Source organism: Ranitomeya variabilis, chromosome 2 (assembly GCF_051348905.1).
Source record: "Ranitomeya variabilis isolate aRanVar5 chromosome 2, aRanVar5.hap1, whole genome shotgun sequence".
NCBI classification, from domain to species: domain Eukaryota; kingdom Metazoa; phylum Chordata; class Amphibia; order Anura; family Dendrobatidae; genus Ranitomeya; species Ranitomeya variabilis.
The window spans coordinates 954135366-954156502 of record NC_135233.1 but is presented as its reverse complement, the minus strand read 5'-3'; the positions used below and the strand labels follow the sequence as shown (position 1 = coordinate 954156502).

At 45.2% G+C, this 21137-nt stretch overlaps 1 protein-coding gene across 2 annotated transcripts in view; it reads left to right on the top strand.

Annotated features, from left to right (window-relative positions):
• The window catches only part of XRN1 (5'-3' exoribonuclease 1), a 175547-nt gene that overhangs the window by 47538 nt on the left and 106872 nt on the right, over window positions 1-21137 (top strand). For both annotated transcript variants that reach the window (XM_077290791.1, XM_077290790.1), the window contains exons 10-17: window positions 575-709; window positions 1008-1068; window positions 2368-2476; window positions 2652-2741; window positions 5176-5332; window positions 5427-5546; window positions 11736-11905; window positions 19590-19710. In XM_077290791.1, the coding sequence (XP_077146906.1) occupies window positions 575-709; window positions 1008-1068; window positions 2368-2476; window positions 2652-2741; window positions 5176-5332; window positions 5427-5546; window positions 11736-11905; window positions 19590-19710 (963 nt within the window). The remainder of the gene's footprint in view (window positions 1-574; window positions 710-1007; window positions 1069-2367; window positions 2477-2651; window positions 2742-5175; window positions 5333-5426; window positions 5547-11735; window positions 11906-19589; window positions 19711-21137) is intronic.

Sequence of the window (21137 nt, the reverse complement as noted above, 5' to 3'; positions counted from 1 at the left end):
CATTATATCAAAAAGAAAAATACATTTTTGCCATGACTACAATTGCAGACAAAAGTAGCAGCACACGGCATAGTCGCTGATAAGCGCAAAATAAACCAGCTCACCCGAGCTCTAGGCGTTTAGAAGTGCGGAATCCAAGAGGCCACTTATAGGATAAATGGAAAGAGAAAATTCAGCTTCATAAAATTCCAAGTTAATTAAAAAAAAAAAAATTGATCTATGATGTTACAAAAACAGCAAAGCTTTTTGAACTCAGACATTGTCTCTGACAAAGAACGTGATGAGTGTGTTCGAAAGGCATTGCTGTTTTTGTAACACCATGGATCAAGTTTTTTAGTACAAAGTACTTTTTGAATAAACTTAAAATTTTATGAGACCGGATTTCCTTTTTCTGTTGATAGTCTTTAAGGCAACCGCCATCAATTTCTAAGAAGAAAACCTCTACACTATGCACATTATTTGCCTAAATTCTTAATTTCTGAAGCTTATGAAAAGAATTCCTGCATATGTCTGTAGTTCCCATAAATCTTTTATACTATTTTGCACAATATATTTATCACGTTTTTGTTTGCAGTTTGATCGAGAGCATTTTAATGAAATCTTTGTGGATCTAAAATGGTTTGAAAGCAAAGTTGGAAATAAATACCTCAATGAGGCTGCTGGCCAAGCTGCTGAAGAGGCTCAAAATTGTAAGAAAAAGAAGAGTAAAGTGAGTTCATTGCCCCACCAGCGGCTTTTCTTCCCTTGTCCTGCATTTTTGATATGTTAATAGGGGACCATTTATGGTTGGGATATTGGTCACGCTGCTGTGTGATGCCTCTAGTGACTCCTGAAGTCTGACTTAGTTTCATACCCCAGTTATCATTGCGGCTGGTGTATTTTGCATCGTTGTTTTTATTTAGATTGGGGCTACATTTAAGTAAAAATAATGGATATTAAATGTTCACCTACTTTTATCTTTCTGTAGTTCACATAGAAACAATTTTTTTTTATTTATTTTGTGCCAGGGGTTCGATGATGCACTTTGTTTAGGTGCATTAGAAAAAGATGGAGAAAAAGCTGCTAAAAGTGAGTAACTTCTCTCCTGTTGTAAAATATATATGTATTTTTTACACACTATTCTTCTGTTCTATGATCAACTTCACAAAGATCAGTTTCCAGAAAAAAATAACCCTTTTTTGAATGCTTTTTATAATGTTTTAGTTAGCTGTGTTTTGCTTGCCTCGCACTGTATTCCCTGCCTACTGCCATCCTCCTTAGGTTAAAAAGAAAACAAGGCACTTCTGGAAATATAGTTGTGCAGGAGTAGGATAACCAAATCCGTCAGCTGTAATGTAGAGACACTTGGCATCATATAGGTGTATTCTTAGGAAATTTATTAAACGTGGTAAATCCAGAAAAATAAGAAACGTTTCAGGCAACATAAGACCTTCGTCAGTCGTCTGGATAGAGAGTAACTCTAGGTGAAGGTCTGCCGTGTCCACCGCTAAGACTAGGAGCTCTAGGTGAACCTCTGCGGTGTCCACTGCTAGCACTAGAGCCTAGACCTTCACCTAGAGATACTACACATGGTTTTCCTCTATCCAGATAACTGACGAAGGTCTTGTGTTGACTGAACCATTTTAGTTTTCTGGATTTACCATGTTTATTAAATTTCTTTTGAATACACCTACACGAGTGCAAAGTATCCTCCTTTGGTTGACCAACAGATCTTGGTCGCTGTGCCAAAGTGAATCATCTGGTAGAAAAACTGTAGGGGGAAAAAAGCACACAATACCATCGGGTAATACCCTTTTGGGTGCAAAGGAACGTAAAAGGAAGGTGCTGACCTGAGCAGGTTGTGTGCAGGCACAACTCCTAGGAACACCTGAATATATCAGCTGCTGCTGCTGCCTCGTGGCTAGGGGTTGGTCTCATCCAGAATAGTTGACCAGTTTGGACGATTACATGATATCGGGCTATTCTGTGTGTGACTAGAAATTCAAACCGCGATTCTCACTGCTGGAGCAACACTGAGGTTGTAAAATGGAGTGGCTGGTTAATCTTTTAAAGAGAAACCCAGTCACAGAACTGGTTGGGGTGTTGACACGTTCTCTTTAAAATATGAGGAAAAATGTGCATAAGAGAGGAGGAAGGGAGCAAAAGTGGAAGTTATATTTCTAAGTTATAACCTTATGGTGCAAAGTGAAAGTGAAGTCTGTCTTGTGCAAAGAAAGAAGTGGATTTGATTATTTGCCATGGGTAAAAATCCCACTTCATCAATCTCTTTCATGTATTTTGATAACTTATGGAAATTAACTATTGGCAGCATTTTTTTTCATCTACTGAATGATGTGCCTGTGTGCTGTGCCCTTTCCTCTGTTTTAGGTTTGGATGAGGACCAGGAGCCAGATGAGGATGATCTTTTCGAGACTGAGTTTAGACAATATAAGAGATCATATTATATGTCAAAAATGGGAGTGGAGGTTGTGTCAGAGTGAGTATCTCCTACCGAGGCTGAACAGTAATAAGACATTGGCAGCAGAAGCATTTCTAGATTTCCTTTCTGTTTAGGTCCTGTACGTTTCTGTGTGATAGTGGTGTACTGTTCTTAATGGACATTTATTTCAATGTTTATCTTTTTTTTTTTTCCTATTGCACCTTCTTTTAAGTGAGTTTCTGGCCAATCAAGCTGAGTGTTATGTTCAGGCCATACAGTGGATTTTGCACTATTACTATCATGGAGTCCAGTCTTGGAGTTGGTGAGTAGGCTATTTTTCTTCTGTATTGTTGTCAATGGAAGTTATATGCAGCTATGTAATGCATTAATATGTCTTGTACACTGAAGATAATAAAGTATTGTCACCTCCACGGATCTCCATGCTGCTACAAAATAGACCACACGGTGCCTCGGACTACTATCTTTCCAGTCTGCGCCATTATCTCTCAGTATTTTACTTGTGCACACATTGTGAGGATACATTCCCCTCCCAAGGGTTTTTACTTGATATCACAATATACAATGTTGATGGCTAACTTTGAAGTAAAAGATGATTATATTAAGCAAATTATAGAAATGCATTTGGGCTGGATCGCCTGGAATTATTTAAATGGCAGAAGAAAGGTCCATTGTTATGTACTCAGACGTCAGTCACTTTAAAGAAAAGCTACAATCAGGAAATTACCTGTTGTTCAAGTCAATTTCCCTATATTAGTAATCTTACAATTTTCACACTGGCGACTAGAGCCCCCTATCATCAGAGGTAACCTAATGAGAGGTAACTCGCCTGTTAATAGCTGATAACACAGAATCCACCAATCACAATAGGCCATGTCACAGCACACCTGCTCCCCCTTTCTTCACAATGATCCTTGCACACACTCATTTACTACTTCAATACAAAAGATCGGTTTGAGTCTGTTTCCTGAAACATCAGGAAGTTATAGTCTGATATAGCCTGAGGGGACGGTGTGAAAATTTCAAGCACTCTTTTATTTATTTATGTGTTTTACTCACTTATATTAGCGCCATCATATTCCACAGTGCTCTTACAAACATCATCATCACTGTCCCCTATTGGGCTCACAATGCAAATTCCCTATTTGTACGTCTTTGGAGTAATTGTCGAAGCCGGTGAATCTGGAGAAAACCCATGCAAACACTGAGAGAACATACGAACTACTTGCAGATGTTGTCCTTTGTAGGAATTGAAGCCAGGACCCCAGCACTGCGAAGCTGCAGTGCTAACCACTGAGCCGTGCTGCCCAATTTTAATACAGATTCTTTTATATATTTTTTCACATATCACAATTTAGACAAAACGCTGCATTAAACTGAAAAGCCTCAATTTAGCCAAACAATTACGCCAGAATTCTGGCCCAAATCCCTTTAGAAAAGTTGGAGTTCTTGTGACTTTGGTGTTTTCCCCAGCTCTGCCAAAATGTGAAGGATTGGGGGCGTGATGCCACAGCTCCTCTAATTCATGACAAGCTGTGGCATTGCTTGCGCTAGAAATCCCTGAATGGAGTAAGGTTTGTGGCCAGGCGCACGCCACTTGGTACCTGCTCCTGATTTATTAGCAGGCATACGGTTGACTCAATCACGCCCCCTCATCAAGACCGGCAAGAGCATCGCCAATCTTGATAAAATCAAAGCCTAGGTCATTTTCTGAAGATGAATTCCTTTTGAAGTTTGTGAGACAATATGTTCCACATTTTCATCAGTTCCCGATGAAGACTTATAACAGAGGCTAGGAAGCTGGCAATTCCCTAGTAAATCTATGGCTATATGCACGAGAAAGTCAACATTTAGTTTCCTTCTTCTTTTTAATTTTTCCTATGTTGTATTGAATACTCATTTGCTAGTTACTGTCATCTCTAAAGTCGGTTTACAATATCCACACATGCATAGCCACAAAGTCAGGACCATACATGGTAACAGAACCACCGGGTATGTTAATGGATAAGGGCTCTTTCACATCACAATCATTATAGAGTAATGTATATAGTAATGACAAGCAATATCTATTCAGTATGGGGATGTAGGAGAACATGGCCAGTCTACCACTGATGGGCCACCTAACGTTAGGCTGAAAGGTTCTGTTATATTAGAATCAAGGAGTGAAGTAAATTCACCGCACACTCAAGATGAATGCCAGTTCTTTTATTTTTAGTTCAGAATACAGATACACACAAGCTCAGTTTAGGTATAGAGGAAAGGTTGTGAGTGCAACCTAGACGTTTCGACCTGGTCCTGGGTCTTGTTCACAGAGTCGCTCTTATTGTGTTTGAGCTTGTACTGTACGTTTCCACACCTGGAGCGGATGTGCACAGTACAAGATATTCCTTCAGGAGAACCCCTCCATTTCTACCTCTCCAGGAACCATCAGTCAGTACCTTTGGTCAAGCTCAACACTCGATGTCCCAGGGGCTCACCACCCCCTTCCACCAGCATCTCGCCTCTTCCACCGTGTGCATGCCAACTCTGCCTTACTATATTAGAAACATGCTCACTTATTGAGGGTCTGTTTGTTTACAGCTCCTTTTGTGAATGTTCTTGAAGTTGTACAATCTGTCCTGTGCTCTTCATGCCTTCCAGTATTTGTCTCTACCATTGCTCCGTACAGCATCAAAGCCTTTGAATCAAATAACCATCTATATTCTCTGATATATTAATTTCTCTGATGTGGATTTTAGGTATTACCCCTACCATTACGCCCCCTATCTGTCTGATATTTGTGACATCGGTCGGTTGAAGCTGAAGTTTAGTTTGGGTAAGCCCTTCATGCCCTTTGAGCAGCTGCTGGCTGTTCTTCCTGCTGCTAGTAAAGACTTGCTTCCTCAGGCGTATCAGGTAACCATTATAAGGACCACTAGACGCTGACATGTCTTGCCATTGTGCTCTGGTGCTTTCCTTACAGGTAAATATTGCTTTTCTCGTTTTGTAGAGTTTAATGATCAGTGAAGACTCTCTGATCATTGATTACTACCCACAAGATTTTAAAACTGACCTCAATGGGAAGCAGCAAGAGTGGGAAGCGGTGGTCCTCATTCCTTTCATTGATGAGGCAAGTTATTAAACAATTATCGATCGTGCGTGTGTTTACCAAGAAAACGTTCATGTGTACAGTATATACTGCAGCTCTGTTAATCTAAGCGCAAGTTTTCTGTAGGAATGTCATTATAATTGGCAGCTCGTGCTGAATTAGCATAGACCCTCTGAAGTCTCCTGTCAGCAGAGGTGCTTGGTGGGCCCCAATGCTTAGTCATTGATGGGCAAACTTTAACTCCTTAGTAACCGGGCCAATCGTTTTAAATCTGACCAGCGTAATTTTTTGCGGTAATAACTCTGGAACACTTTTACAAATCCCAGTGATTTTGAGATTGTTTTTTCGTGGCACATTGTAAGTTATGATCGTGGTAAATTTAGGTCGATATGTGTTCTGTTTTTTTTTTTTTTTTTTTTTTTTTTTTTAATAAAAAATATCTGAAATTAGTCAAACATGTAAAAAATTTTTTAGAAATTTTCAAACTTTGAATGATTGTCCCTTTAATCCAGATAGTCATACCCTTTAATCCAGATAGTCATACCACAGGAAAAACATAAATAAATAATATTTCCCTCATGTCGGCTTTACATCAGCACCATTTGTAAAATGTTATTTTATTTTCTTATCATTTTAGGAGGTTTAAAAATGTAGCAGCAATCTTTCATTTTTTTCGAGGAAATTTACTAATTTACTATATATATATATATATATATATATATATATATATATATATATATATATATATATATATATATATATATATATATATATATATATATATATATATATATATATATACATATATATATATACATATATACATATATACATATATACATATACACTCACCGGCCACTTTATTAGGTACACCTGTCCAACTTCTTGTTAACACTTAATTTCTAATCAGCCAATCACATGGCGGCAACTCAGTGCATTTAGGCATGTAGACATGGTCAAGACAATCTCCTGCAGTTCAAACCGAGCATCAGTATGGGGAAGAAAGGTGATTTGAGTGCCTTTGAACGTGGCATGGTTGTTGGTGCCAGAAGGGCTGGTCTGAGTATTTCAGAAACTGCTGATCTACTGGGATTTTCACGCACAACCATCTCTAGGGTTTACAGAGAATGGTCCGAAAAAGAAAAAAAATCCAGTGAGCGGCAGTTCTGTGGGCGGAAATGCCTTGTTGATGCCAGAGGTCAGAGGAGAATGGGCAGACTGGTTAGAGCTGATAGAAAGGCAACAGTGACTCAAATCGCCACCCGTTACAACCAAGGTAGGCCTAAGAGCATCTCTGAACGCACAGTGCGTCGAACTTTGAGGCAGATGGGCTACAGCAGCAGAAGACCACACCGGGTACCACTCCTTTCAGCTAAGAACAGGAAACTGAGGCTACAATTTGTACAAGCTCATCGAAATTGGACAGTAGAAGATTGGAAAAACGTTGCTTGGTCTGATGAGTCTCGATTTCTGCTGCGACATTCGGATGGTAGGGTCAGAATTTGGCGTAAACAACATGAAAGCATGGATCCATCCTGCCTTGTATGGAGCATCTTTGGGATGTGCAGCCGACAAATCTGCGGCAACTGTGTGATGCCATCATGTCAATATGGACCAAAATCTCTGAGGAATGCTTCCAGCACCTTGTTGAATCTATGCCACGAAGAATTGAGGCAGTTCTGAAGGCAAAAGGGGGTCCAACCCTTTACTAGCATGGTGTACCTAATAAAGTGGCCGGTGAGTGTATATACACACATATATATATATATATATATATATATATATATATATATATATATATATATATATATATATATATATATATATATATATATATATATATATATATATATATATATATATTTTTTTTTTATTTTTTTTTAAGGACCTATTCAGGTTTGAAGTGACTTTGGGGGTCCTAAAAAATGGAAAACCTCCAAAAGTGATACCATTTTAAAAACAGCGCCCCCCGACATACTGAAAACTGCTGTCAGGTAGTTTATTAACCCTTCAGCTGATTTTCAGGAATTAATGCAAAGTGACATGACAATAATGAAAAAGTGTATTTTTACAACCTAAATGTCGCTAACTTCTGGACAGGCCACTGTAGCCAGCAGACTTTAAGTCCGCTATTTGGCCATGAACTACCATGGTAAACATTAGAGCCACACAATCATGATCTCATGGTGCAGATGGAGATAAAGAGGAAGCCCCCACACTCTGTTAACCATTTATATCATGTAGTCACTATTTACAGCAGCATCTAAGAGGTTAAACAGATATGGACGGTGCTTACGGGGCTGATGCAGCAAGTTGTCAGCTATAGTGTACAGCCGACAGCTGCTGGGTTGTCACCTGTATGGAGAGGCTGTTCTCTTATATCTCAGGACAGTAAAAAGACGTATTGGCGCTCTTTAAGGGGTTAAAATTATTGTTGTATTAAAATTCTCCCCTCTTTATTGATAATTGTAATTTTTGGGGTTATAATTTTAGCTGTTTATATCTCTTAAACTGCAGCGGTGGCCGATCTTTTCGTCTAACTGCAGTGACCTAATAAGTGTTGTGCTTAACCCCTTTCTGACCTTGTACGGGATAGTACGTCTGAGGTCAGAACCCCCACTTCGATGCGGGCTCCGGCGGTGAGCCCGCATCAAAGCCGGGACATGTCAGCTGTTTTGAACAGCTGACATGTGCCCACAATAGCGGCGGGTGAAATCGCGATTCACTCGCCGCTATTAACTAGTTAAATGCCGCTGTCAAACGCTGACAGCGGCATTTAACCGGCGCTTCCGGCCTGGCGGCCGGAAATGAGCGCATCGCTGACCCCGTCACATGATCGGGGGTCAGCGATGCTTCTGTATAGTAACCATAGAGATCCTTGAGACCTCTATCGTTACTGATCCCCGGTAGCTGTGAGCACCAACCTGTGGTCGGCACTCACAGCACACCTGCATTTCTGCTGCATAGCAGCAAAAAAAAAAAAAAAAAAGTAAAAAAAAATGTGAAAAAAATAAAAAAATATAAGTGTTTAAATCACCCCCCTTTCGCCCCATTCAAAATAAATCAATAAAAAAAAAATCAAACCTACACATATTTGGCATCGCCGAGTTCAGAATCATCCGATCTATCAATAAAAGAAAGCATTAACCTGATCGCTAAACAGCATAGCGAGAAAAAAATTTGAAACGCCAGAATTACGTTTTTTTTTTGTCTCCATGACAGTGCATTAAAATGCAATAACGGACGATCAAAAGAACGTATCTGCACCGAAATGGTATCATTAAAAACGCCAGCTCGGTACGCAAAAAATAAGCCCTCACCTGACCCCAGATCATGAAAAATGGAGACGCTACGGGTATCGGAAAAAGGCGCAATTTATTTATTTTTTTTTTAGCAAAGTTTGGAAAAAAAATTTCACCACTTAGATAAAAAATAACCTAGTCATGTTAGGTGTCTATGAACTCGTAATAACCTGGAGAATCATAATGGCTGGTCAGTTTTAGCATTTAGTGAACCTAGTAAAAAAGCCATGCCAAAAACAAGTGTGGGACTGCACTTTTTTTGCAATTTCACCGCACTTGGAATTATTTTTCCGTTTTCTAGTACGTGACATGCTAAAACCAATGATGTCGTTCAAAAGTACAAAACTTGTTTCGCAAAAAATAAGCCCTCACATGGCCATATTGACGGAAAAATAAAAAAGTTATAGCTCTGGGAAGGAGGGGAGCGAAAAACGAACACGGAAAAACGGAAAATCCCAAGGTCATGAAGGGGTTAAGAGCTGTTTCCAATAGAGCTAGAAAGTAGAGTTGAGCAAATTTGTCGGCTGTGTCCCAGTCAGAGCACATGCATGGAGAGCCTGTCAGTTGGGCTCTCCATGCATGTGTCGTGACTGTCACACAGCCGCGACACAGGCATCTGCAGCGCTGATCAGCCGGCGCGCTCCAGCTATCTGGGTTCCCGCTGTAGTTTATTTTGCAAGAGTTATAGCTTGCCGAATAAGGGTACTGTCACACTAAACGATTTACCAACGATCACGACCAGCGATACGACCTGGCCGTGATCGTTGGTAAGTGGTTGTGTGGTCGCTGGAGAGCTGTCACACAGTCAGCTCTCCAGCGACCAACGATGCCGAAGTCCCCGGGTAACCAGGGTAAACATCGGGTTACTAAGCGCAGGGCCGCGCTTAGTAACCCGATGTTTACCGTGGTTACCAGCGTAAAAGTAAAAAAAAACAAACAGTACATACTCACATTCTGGTGTCTGTCCCCCGGCGTTCTGCTTCTCTGCACTGTGTCTGCGCCAGCCGGAAAGCACAGCAGTGACGTCACTGCTGTGCTCGCTTTCCGGCCGGCCGGCGCTCACAGTGCAGAGAAGCAGAACGCCGGGGGACAGACACCGGAATGTGAGTATGTACTGTTTGTTTTTGTTTTTTACTTTTACGCTGGTAACCACGGTAAACATCGGGTTACTAAGCGCGGCCCTGCGCTTAGTAACCCGATGTTTACCCTGGTTACAAGCGAACGCATCGCTGGATAGCTGTCACACACAACGATCCAGCGATGACAGCGGGAGATCCAGCGACGAAATAAAGTTCCAAACGATCTGCTACGCCGTACGATTCTCAGCAGGGTCCCTGATCGCTGCTGCGTGTCAGACACAGCGATATCGTATGGATATCGCTGGAACGTCACGGATCGTACCGTCGTAGCGACCAAAGTGCCACTGTGTGACAGTACCCTAAGAGGGAACTCGAGCAAATAAATTTGCTCAACTCTACTAGTGTGCACTGATCCGAAGCTGAGCAGGAACGCTGGTACTTCACTGTTGATTCTTAATGTGACCAGCTACCGTGCCACTGTGGTCCTCCAATGCTCTAATCTGGCCAAGATCTGTGCCACTGTGGTCCTCCAATGCTCTAATCCAGTCAGTTTACATGACACTGTGGTCCTCCAATGCTCTACTCTGGCCAGGTTACATGACATTATGGTCCTCCACTGCTCTACTCTGGCCAGTTTACATGACACTGTGGTCCTCCAATGCTCTACTCTGGCCAGTTTACATGACAGTGTAGTCCTCCACTGCTCTACTCTGGCCATTTTACATGACACTGTGGTCCTCCACTGCTCTACTCTGGCCAGTTTACATGACACTGTGGTCCTCCACTGCTCTACTCTGGCCAGTTTACATGACAGTGTGGTCCTCCACTGCTCTACTCTGGCCAGTTTACATGACACTGTGGTCCTCCACTGCTCTACTCTGGCCAGTTTACATGACACTGTGGTCCTCCACTGCTCTACTCTGGCCAGTTTACATGACAGTGTGGTCCTCCAATGCTCTACTCTGGCCAGTTTACATGACAGTGTGGTCCTCCAATGCTCTACTCTGGCCAGGTTACATGACACTGTGGTCCTTCAGTGCTCTACTCTGGCCAGTTTACTTGACAGTGTGGTCCTCCAATGCTCTACTCTGGCCAGTTTACTTGACACTGTGGTCCTCCACTGCTCTACTCTGGCCAGTTTACATGACACTGTGGTCCTCCACTGCTCTACTCTGGCCAGTTTACATGACAGTGTGGTCCTCCAATGCTCTACTCTGGCCAGTTTACATGACATTGTGGTCCTAAAATGCTCTACTCTGGCCAGGTTACATGACACTGTGGTCCTTCAGTGCTCTACTCTGGCCAGTTTACTTGACAGTGTGGTCCTCCACTGCTCTACTCTGGCCAGGTTACATGACATTGTGGTCCTTCAATGCTCTGGCCAGTTTACTTGACAGTGTGGTCCTCCAATACTCTACTCTGGCCAGTTTACATGATACTGTGGTCCTCCACTGCTCTACTCTGGCCAGTTTACTTGACACTGTGGTCCTCCAGTGCTCTACTCTGGCCAGTTTACATGACACTGTAGTCCTCCAGTCATGCAGATATAAAGCAGCCTTATGTAGCAGCATTAGAAAGCATGCAGTTCATTCAAATGATGCAAAGTTGCCTCTGGTCCGAATTGTGAAGGATGAGCACAACGTTCCCAAGCCTGTATGCACTTGCTGTAAGACTAAGTGGGCAGTAGTGGTGATGCTAGTGCTTTAATTTTGCTGTTTTTTGCTTGTCTAAATCTAGTTTACCCATTTTTCTATATCTTCCTTCTACTTAACTATGGCAGAGATAAAGCGGGATGAGAATTGAGCCATGATCTATTTCTGTATTTGCAGGTTCGGTTGCTGGAAGCCATGGATCCCTGCAACAAATGTTTGACAGAGGATGAAAAAAAGAGGAACAGGCATAGCGAGTGCTTGATGTACTGGTACGAAAAGGAGTCCAGCTTCAAATATAACTCGCCATGGCCGGAAAAGTTTCAAAGCATTGAGTGCTGCCATGCAAGGTAATGCAATGCTGTGTGTACCATCATGGGCAGAGCGTGATGTAACAGGTGGATCACTCTCTGTAGCAAGTTCTTTGTGCCAAGTGTTGTGAAGACTCTGAATCTAGCCGTTCTGGTGTCAGTGGTTTTACTGATGATCATGGCACTGGAAAAGGAAAAAAGATTCTGGTGCTCGCTTATGGTATGTCGGTCATTGGAGCATGTGGGACGGCGGGTACATTGCTAACTAGATTCTCATGACACTATTACTTCTTATCTGCCATTTTCCTGCACTAAGAACGATGTACCATCAATCCATTTGCTATCCGATGTGTCAGGGTCTCATGAGATGACCGAAACGTCACATTATACCTTTGGATTGTTCAACAATAAAGTCGTCTAATTTTAGTGCAGAGTTCTTTCTTTTAAGTCCATTCTTTTCCGTTCCAGAACTCCTCTGCACTAGTGATGAGCGAGTGTACTCGTTGCTCGGGTGACCTCCGAGTATTTGTTAGTGTTCGGAGATTGTTTTCATCACCTCAGCTGTATGATTTAAAGCTATCAGCCGGGCTGAGTACATGTGGGGGTTGCCTGGTTGCTAGTGAACCCCCACATGTACTCAGCCTGGCTAATAGCTGTAAATCATTCAGCTGCCGCAATGAAAATGTAATCTCCGAATACTAACAAATACTCGGAGGTCACCCGAGCGTGCTCGGGAAAACCCAAGCAACGAGTACACGTGCTCATCACTACTCTGCACCTAAAATGTGGGTAGACAGAAAAATCTGCGCATTCTATGAAGGAAGCGACTTTTTATGCTACATTAGTTGTGGTGCCATGTTACAGAAATTATAGAAGAAAAAACACTTTTTTTTTCAAGCCCCATCTGAAATTAAAGCCATGCAGAGGTACAGTAGGGCTCCATGCCCACCGGTCTGTGCCGTGTCACCTGTAACACCATAGTGTGCACGAGCCCGTATTCTTCTAAAGTAAAGGCACAGTTTGATGGCTGTACCTGGAAATGTTTCTTATTATGAAGAAGAGTGTGTTCAAATTGCATATGCTTTTCTCCTTCGCCACATTGGGGGACACAGGACCATGGGTGTTATGCTGCTGTCACTAGGAGGCTGACACTAAGTTGAGACAAAAAAAGGTTAGCTCCTCCCCTGCAGTATACACCCTCATGCTGGCTTCCAGAGACCCAGTTCAAGCTTAGTGTCCGTAGGAGGCACACTGGATTTAAACCTTTTTATATCCGGACGAAGGGGCGACGGATTCTTTCATGTTCCGATCTCCCCGAACCAACAACAGGCGAGCACGGGAGTTTTACTTCTCCGTATCCTCTCCTGCAACGTGGGATGCCACTGCCTGCGCTGACCCTTTTTTGGGCGACGGGACCCTTCAAGGGCACCGATCTCCCCCCTACTTACAGACGAGCACTGGTGTGTTACCTCCAGTATCCTCTTCTGCAGCCAGGCCTTTATTGCCGGACATCTGCCCTGCCCACCAGGTTTCACCCTCGGCTGTACAGAGGCACTCTTCCACTGTCGCGTCCGTGCAGCCCCCACTGCATCACCACTGAAAGAGCGGATGATGGAAGGAGGCGGACGGTTCCTTTATCCCCTTTTTTGGGGATGGTGGATGGAGGCTCCCCCAACCCTGCACCGTCCTATTCACCCCGGGCACCTTTTATTGGGGTAAGTGCAGGCAGCGCGCGCCCCAGCCGCTGTGTATCGTCTAGGGGGTCGGTTTTTTCCTTATGGCGGTCACTTTTTGGGGGGCTCCTTAGCGGCAGGATCCTTACCCTAGCGCCGCGATTCTTTAATCCGCGGGTGCGCGCCGGCCGAGGCCAGAAATTTAGTCCCCGGCTTCTGCCTTGTCTAGGCCACACTCCGGTAAGCTCCGCCCACTCCACACATCATTCCTATGGCCCCGCCCACGCTTCTGGCGCTTCTCGCTCCCTGCGAGACTACACTTCAGAGTCTCGGCAGCCATCTTCCTTCTGCAGCACGCAGCGCCGGCCGGTTTTCTCTTCCCCACGGAGGATCTCTTCCCTTCTCCACTCAGCTATTGCGGGGCACAGGACCGGGTAAGGAGACGGCATTTTCCCTGCAGCCTTACCCCTCAGCTTCCTCATAGCAGCTTTGTTGATTTCATTGGGGTACAACAGTCAAGGGGTAAAAAGATCACTAAGGTACATACAACCCTTTTCTCTGCTTGTACCACCTGCCAGGCTCCTCTCCCCAGCTCCCCGCTCTGCCCAGCCTGTGATGCCCAATGTGCTCAGGAGCCCTCCGCCGCTACCGACCCCAGTGTTCCTAGCCCCCCTGAGTGGGCCACGTCACTGTCTCAATCCGTGGCTTCGCTAGCTAAGGCGTTTGAATCCCTTCATGACCCCTCTGGGGAGCGGGGCGTTCGTTTTCCTGGGTTAAGAGACCCCTCTGCAACGGGGGAATCATCGGCCAGCAGGGGCCGCTCTCACCCGCAGGAGGTTCGGACATCCACAAAACGGATCCGCACTACCTCTCCTGATCATTCACCACGCCATTCAGTCTCGAGTAGCTCCACTTCTCGCTCATCCTCCCCTGGGGCTCGAAGCGATCATGACTCTGAGTATGAGTCTGAGGCGTCCATGGACCCGGATTCCCCGGAGTTCCGATCAACTGTTGACTCCCTCATTGAGGCTGTCAATCATGCGCTAAAGATTAATGATGACCCTAATTCAGCTCCGGATCACGCAGTTTCCTTCACTAGAAATAAGCGATCCCATAAGGTGTTCGCCTCCCATGCGGATTTTCTAGAGATAGTTCGGAGGCACAGGGAGCGACCGGATAAACGCTTTACGGGTAAAAAGGTCCTGGAATCTAAATATCCCTTTTCCTCAGATCTGGTTAAGGATTGGACGGAACCACCGCTGGTAGATCCTCCGGTATCGCGTCTGGCTACAAAAACGCTGTTATCAGTACCTGACGGGGCATCAATCAAAAATCCCACAGAACGCCAGTTAGATTCCCTGGCGCGCTCAGTGTATGAAGCCTCAGGTTCCTCCCTATCTCCTTCTTTCACTGCGGCATGGGTCGCCAAACCAATGGTTTTCTGGGCAGATGCTCTTGCACACTCATTCATTCCATTCAGGACCAGGCTCTTCCGTCTGAAGCGGCGGACCTCGCCAAACAAATTGCTATGGCAGCAGATTATGTGATGTACGCATCTTTAGACGCAGCAGACTGTGCGGCAACCGCGGCTTCAAACGCCATCACCATCAGGAGAGCTATCTGGCTTAGAGAGTGGCGTGCGGATTCCTCCTCAAAAAAGTCTGATTTCTCTCCCTTTTCAGGGCGGATGCCTATTTGGAGAAAGATTGGACCAACTTATTTCCAATGCTACAGGGGGGAAAAAAAGTTTCTCCCCCAACACAGGCCTAAAGCTGCTTTTCAGCGCCAGCAGCATTTTCGTTTTCGCCCCTTTCGCGGTGGCCTTTTCTGGTCCAACCCCACTGCATCGTCCAGATCAGAACGGTCTACACGCACAGACAGAGACTCTCGGCCTTCTTACAGACCGAACCAGTCCTGGCTGGGTAAACCTAGACAACCCAGTACCAGAGGTTCTAGACTTTCCAGATTTACTTCACAATGACTCGGGGAGAATTCCAGTCGACACCACGGAGGTAGGCAGACGCCTGCTTCTTTTTTGACACGTCTGGCTTTTCGTCATCCACGACGAATGGGTCAGAGACCTGGTGTCTTCTGGTTACAAAATAGAATTCTCCGCCTCCCCTCCAGCTCGGTTTTTTCTCTCTCGTCTCCCAAGTTCGAGAGCTCAGTCTCGCGCTCTTCACTGCGCCATCGATTCCCTCTGCCAAAACGGGGTCATCATTCCGGTTCCGGAACACGAGAGATTCAGAGGCTTTTACTCAAACCTCTTCGTCGTGCCAAAGAAGGACGGGACAGTGCGCCCCATCTTGGACTTGAAGCTCCTAAACAAGCACGTCAAAGTGCGGCACTTCCGGATGGAATCCCTCCGGTCGGTGATCTCCTCGTTGGAAAGAGGCGAGTTTCTGGCATCAATAGACATCAAAGATGCTTACCTTCACATCCCAATCTTCCCGCCACATCAAAAGTTCCTCCTTTTCGCCATCCAAGAGGACCATTTTCAATTCACGGCCTTACCCTTCGGTCTTGCCACAGCACCCAGGGTATTCACGAAGGTCATGGCGGCTGCCATGGCCATTCTACACTCCCGATGAGTGGTCGTGTTGCCATACTTAGACGACCTTCTGGTCAAAGGTCCATCTTTTCATGCCTGCGAAGCAAGCGTCCACATTACGTTGGATTCCCTTTCACGCCTTGGCTGGTTAATCAACCTGGACAAATCCTTCCCTGTTCCAGCTCGAAGGATCTCTTTCCTAGGCATGATCCTGGACACGTCCAGGGGGCTGGTCTTTCTCCCTCGGTCCAAGGCCCAAGCGCTTCAACAGGGAGCCCGGACGCTTTCTCGCCCTTGCCCGCAGTCCATTCGGTTTTACATGAAGATCCTGGGGAAGATGGTGGCCTCAATGGAAGCAATTCTCTTTGTCTAACTGCATCTCCGTCCCTTACAACAAGCTCTATTGGACAATTGGGACAGGAGTCCTTTAACACTCGACCGGCCGTGTCCTCTGTCCCCACGGACCAGGCAAGCGCTCAAATGGTGGACTTTGGAATTCTCTCTCAACCAGGGGAGGTCTTTTCTCCCGATCCATTGGCTGGTGGTGACCACCGACGCCAGTCTCCTCGGTTGGGGAGCGGTTTTTCTCCACCACACTGCCCAGGGGCGTTGGTCGATTCGGGAGTCGAAACTTCCCATAAACATTCTGGAGATCCGTGCTATCAGGTTTGCCCTGAGATGTTTTCACTCCCTGCTCGTGGGTCACCCAGTCCGAATACAGTGGGACAACGTCACAGCTGTGGCGTACATAAACCATCAGGGGGGTACCCGCAGCAGGGCGGCGATGCAGGAGGTCTCTCACATTCTCCGTTGGGCCGAGGACAACCACTCCACCATTTCCGCGGTGCACATTCCGGGTGTCGAGAACTGGGCGGCGGACTTTCTCAGCCGTCTGGGTCTCGCCTCGGGAGAGTGGGACCTCCATCCAGAGGTTTTTCATAAAATCTGCCTTCGCTGGGGAACTCCGGACGTGGATCTGATGGCGTCCAGGCTGAACGCCAAAGTCCCCAACTTTATAGCGCGTTCTCGGGATCCCCGGTCCGTCGGGGTGGATGCACTGATATTCCCATGGCACCGGTTCCGATTCCCGTACGTGTTCCCTCCACTTCCTCTGTTGCCGAAGGTGATCCGAAGAATCAAGATGGAGGGGGTTCCGGTGATCCTTATCGCCCCGGATTGGCCACGTCGCGCATGGTATGCCGAACCCGTTCATCTCGTATCCGACGTTCCCTGGCAGTTACCAGACCGCCCAGATCTGCTGCGCCAAGGACCGATCTACCATCAGAGCTCACGGGTCCTACGTTTAACGGCTTGGCTGTTGAAACCTGGATCCTAACTCAAGCAGGTTTCTCCCAGCAGGTCATTTCCACCATGATCAGATCTCGCAAGACGTCTTCCTCTCGCATCTACCACCGCACCTGGAAGGTCGTCTTCTCATGGTGCAGACTCCACGGTCGTCCCCCTCTCGTTTTCTCCATTCCCTCCATTCTGGAATTTCTCCAGTCCGACTTGGATTCTGGCCTGGCGCTCAGTTCTCTCAAGGGTCAGATTTCAGCGTTATCGGTGTTGTTCCAGCGTAAGATTGCTACTAACTCGCAAGTCAGGACCTTTATTCAAGGGGTCTCCCATGTGGTACCCCCATACAGAATGCCATTAGAGACCTGGGATCTTAATTTGGTTCTGAGCGTCCTTCAGGAACCTCCTTTTGAACCTCTGCAGGACGTCCCACTGTCCATTCTCTCATGGAAGGTGGCCTTCCTTGTGGCAGTAACATCTATCAGGCGCGTCTCGGAGTTGGCCGCACTATCCTGCCCGGGCGCCTTTCCTTTCCTTCCACCAGGACAAAGTAGTCTTACGCCCATCTCCGGCTTTTCTCCCTAAGGTGGTGTCCTCCTTTCACCTTAATGAAGATATTATTCTTCCCTCCTTTTGCCCACAGCCAAAACATAGGGTCGAAAAGGCCCTTCACACCTTGGACGTGGTACGGGCCCTCAGGAGGTACGTTTCTAGGACTGCCCCTTTCCGCAAATCGGACTCCCTTTTTATCCTCCCGGAGGGTCACAGGAAGGGTTCAGCCGCGTCTAATGCCACGATAGCCAGATGGATTCGATTGGCTATCCAAGAAGCTTATCGGGTCAGGGGCAGGCCTATCCCGGCGGGGGTTAGAGCTCACTATACTCTGTCTGTTGGTGCTTCCTGGGCCATTCGGCACCAGGCGTCGGCGGAGCAGGTTTGCAAGGCCGCAAATGGTCTAGCCTGCATACTTTCACAAAGCACTACAACGTCCACACTCAATCTTCCGCTGATGCGGCCCTTGGCAGACGTATTCTGCAGGCGGCCGTTGTGCATTTATAAGTCTGATGGTACACAGAGTTATTTGGTTGTATTGTTCCCCACCCAGGGACTGCTTTGGGACGTCCCATGGTCCTGTGTCCCCCAATGTGGCGAAGGAGAAATAGGCATTTTTGTGTACTCACCGTAAAATCCTTTTCTCCGAGCCACTCATTGGGGGACACAGCACCCGCCCTGTTAGCCTTTGGCTTGTTACCTTTTTTGGTTATTGACTTTTTCCGACATGTTATACTCTGTTATGTCAAATACTGTTATTAATCTCCTACTGCTTTTGCACTGAACTGGGTCTCTGGAAGCCAGCAATGAGGGTGGTTACTGCAGGGGAGGAGCTAACCTTTTTTTTGTCTCAACTTAGTGTCAGCCTCCTAGTGACAGCAGCATAACACCCATGGTCCTGTGTCCCCCCCAATGAGTGGCTCGGAGAAAAGGATTTTACGGTGAGTACACAAAAATCCCTATTTTTAACCCTTTGTGATCATTTGTAATGTTAAAGTGGTTATCTAGATAACCCCTTAGTGACCTGGCCAATTTTTTAAAATCTGACCAGTGTCACTTTATGTGGTAATACCTCTAGAATGCTTCAACATATCCTAGGGATTTTGAGATTGTTTTTTTGTGACACATGATATTTTATGTTAATTTTAAATTTAGGTTGATATATTTTGCATTCATTTATAGAAATATCAGAAATTTTGACAAATTTTAAAAAATTTGCATTAAGAAAGAGATGTAAGACCTTCCTTTTTGTCGCATTGTTTCTGACTCTACTCCTTTCTTTGGCTTGAAATAAGGCTTGAAAAAAATGCATTAGAAACTATGATGTGTGACTCTAGCCTAGGGATTTTTGCATAAATCTCTTTCTGGGATGAAAAACGTACTTTCCCCTTTATTCAATTTAGTTTTCAGATTCTATGAGGAAAAAATGTTACTGCTCAAAAGAGATCGAAATTTCTATATATTGATGTTTATACATTGGATTATTTGGATTTCCGTTTGTCCGCCATACATCTATTACATCTGATGCATTATCAGTTCCTAAGCTGCACCGCACCTGAAACGCAGCTACGTTTTTCTGAATGGTTACTTGTTTTGGTGTGGCATAGATGCAGTCTTATATGTATAAACTGTTAATTTTCCTCTATTACAGGAGTAAGATGATTTCACTAGATGCTTGGCATGTTTCTATGGTTGATAACAAGATTACTAAAGTGAACAAGAGTGCATTATATTTCTGTGGCTTCCCAACTCTGAAGCATATTAGGCACACGGTGAGTTCTGTCTGGATGCAGTGGCCCACATTTATCAAAAATGGCATCATTTACACCAAATTACATGGGACGTAATCACTTCAACTTCACCACTCCATAACTGTGAACTGTTGCACCTTAATGGTACATTTGGTGCAGGTTACTTCAGCGCCACTTTTTAGACATGGTAATACACTTCACAAATTTACAAAAAAAAAAAAAAAGGATCAACGTAGAATTTTTGGTAAAATTGTAACTTTTTATTCATGTTAAAAATGTTGCACGTATTTGTCCAGTTACTTTTTAAGACCGCTATAATCTACTATATAATTGTCTAAGGGTCACTTCCGTCTTTCTATCTGTCTGTCACGGATATTCATTGGTCGCGGCCTCTGTCTGTCATGGAATCCAAGTCGCTGATTGGTCTCGCCAGCTGCCTGTCATGGCTGCCGCGACCAATCAGCGACGGCCACAGTCCGATTAGTCCCTCCCTACTCCCCTGCAGTCAGTGCCCGGCACCCGCTCCATACTCCCCTCCAGTCACCGCTCAAACAGGGTTAATGCCGACGGTAACGGACCGCGTTATGCCGCGGAAAACTCACTCCGTTACCGCCGCTATTAACCCTGTGTAACCAAGTTTTTACTATTGATGCTGCCTATGCAGCGTCAATAGTAAAAACATCTAATGTTTAAAAATAGTTAAAAAAAATAAAAAATCATTATATACTCACCTTTCCCACTCCTCGCGACGCTCCGGTGACCGCTCCATGCAAGTGGCAGGTTCCGGTGCTAAGGATGGTCTGCGACAAGGACCTGCCATGATGTCACGGTCATGTGACCGTGACGTCATCACAGGGCCTGCGCGAAAAGGAGGCGACAGGACTACAAGGGTCCCTGGAAGGTGAGTATATGTTTATTTTTTAACCTGTGACATACGTGGCTGGGCAATATACTACGTAGCTGGGCCATATACTACGTGACTGGCCAATATACTACGTGGCTCTGTGCTGTATACTACGTCGCTGTGCAATATACTACGTGGCTCTGTGCTGTATACTACGTAACTGGGCAATATACTACATAGCTGGGCAATATACTACGTGACTGGCCAATATGCTACGTGGCTGGGCAATATACTACGTAACTCTGTACTGTATACTACGTCACTGGGCAGTATACTACGTGGCTGGGCAATATACTACGTCACTGGGCAATATACTACGTGGGCTGGGCAATATACTACGTGGGCTGGGCAATATACTACGTGGGCTGGGCAATATACTACGTGGGCTGGGCAATATGCTACGTGTGCTGTGCAATATACTACGTGGACATGCATATTCTAGAATACCCGATACGTTAGAATCGGGCCACCATCTAGTATTAATATAATTTGTAATAACTTTATAAGGGACAAACCCCATTGATTAGCCATGATGTCCCAATTG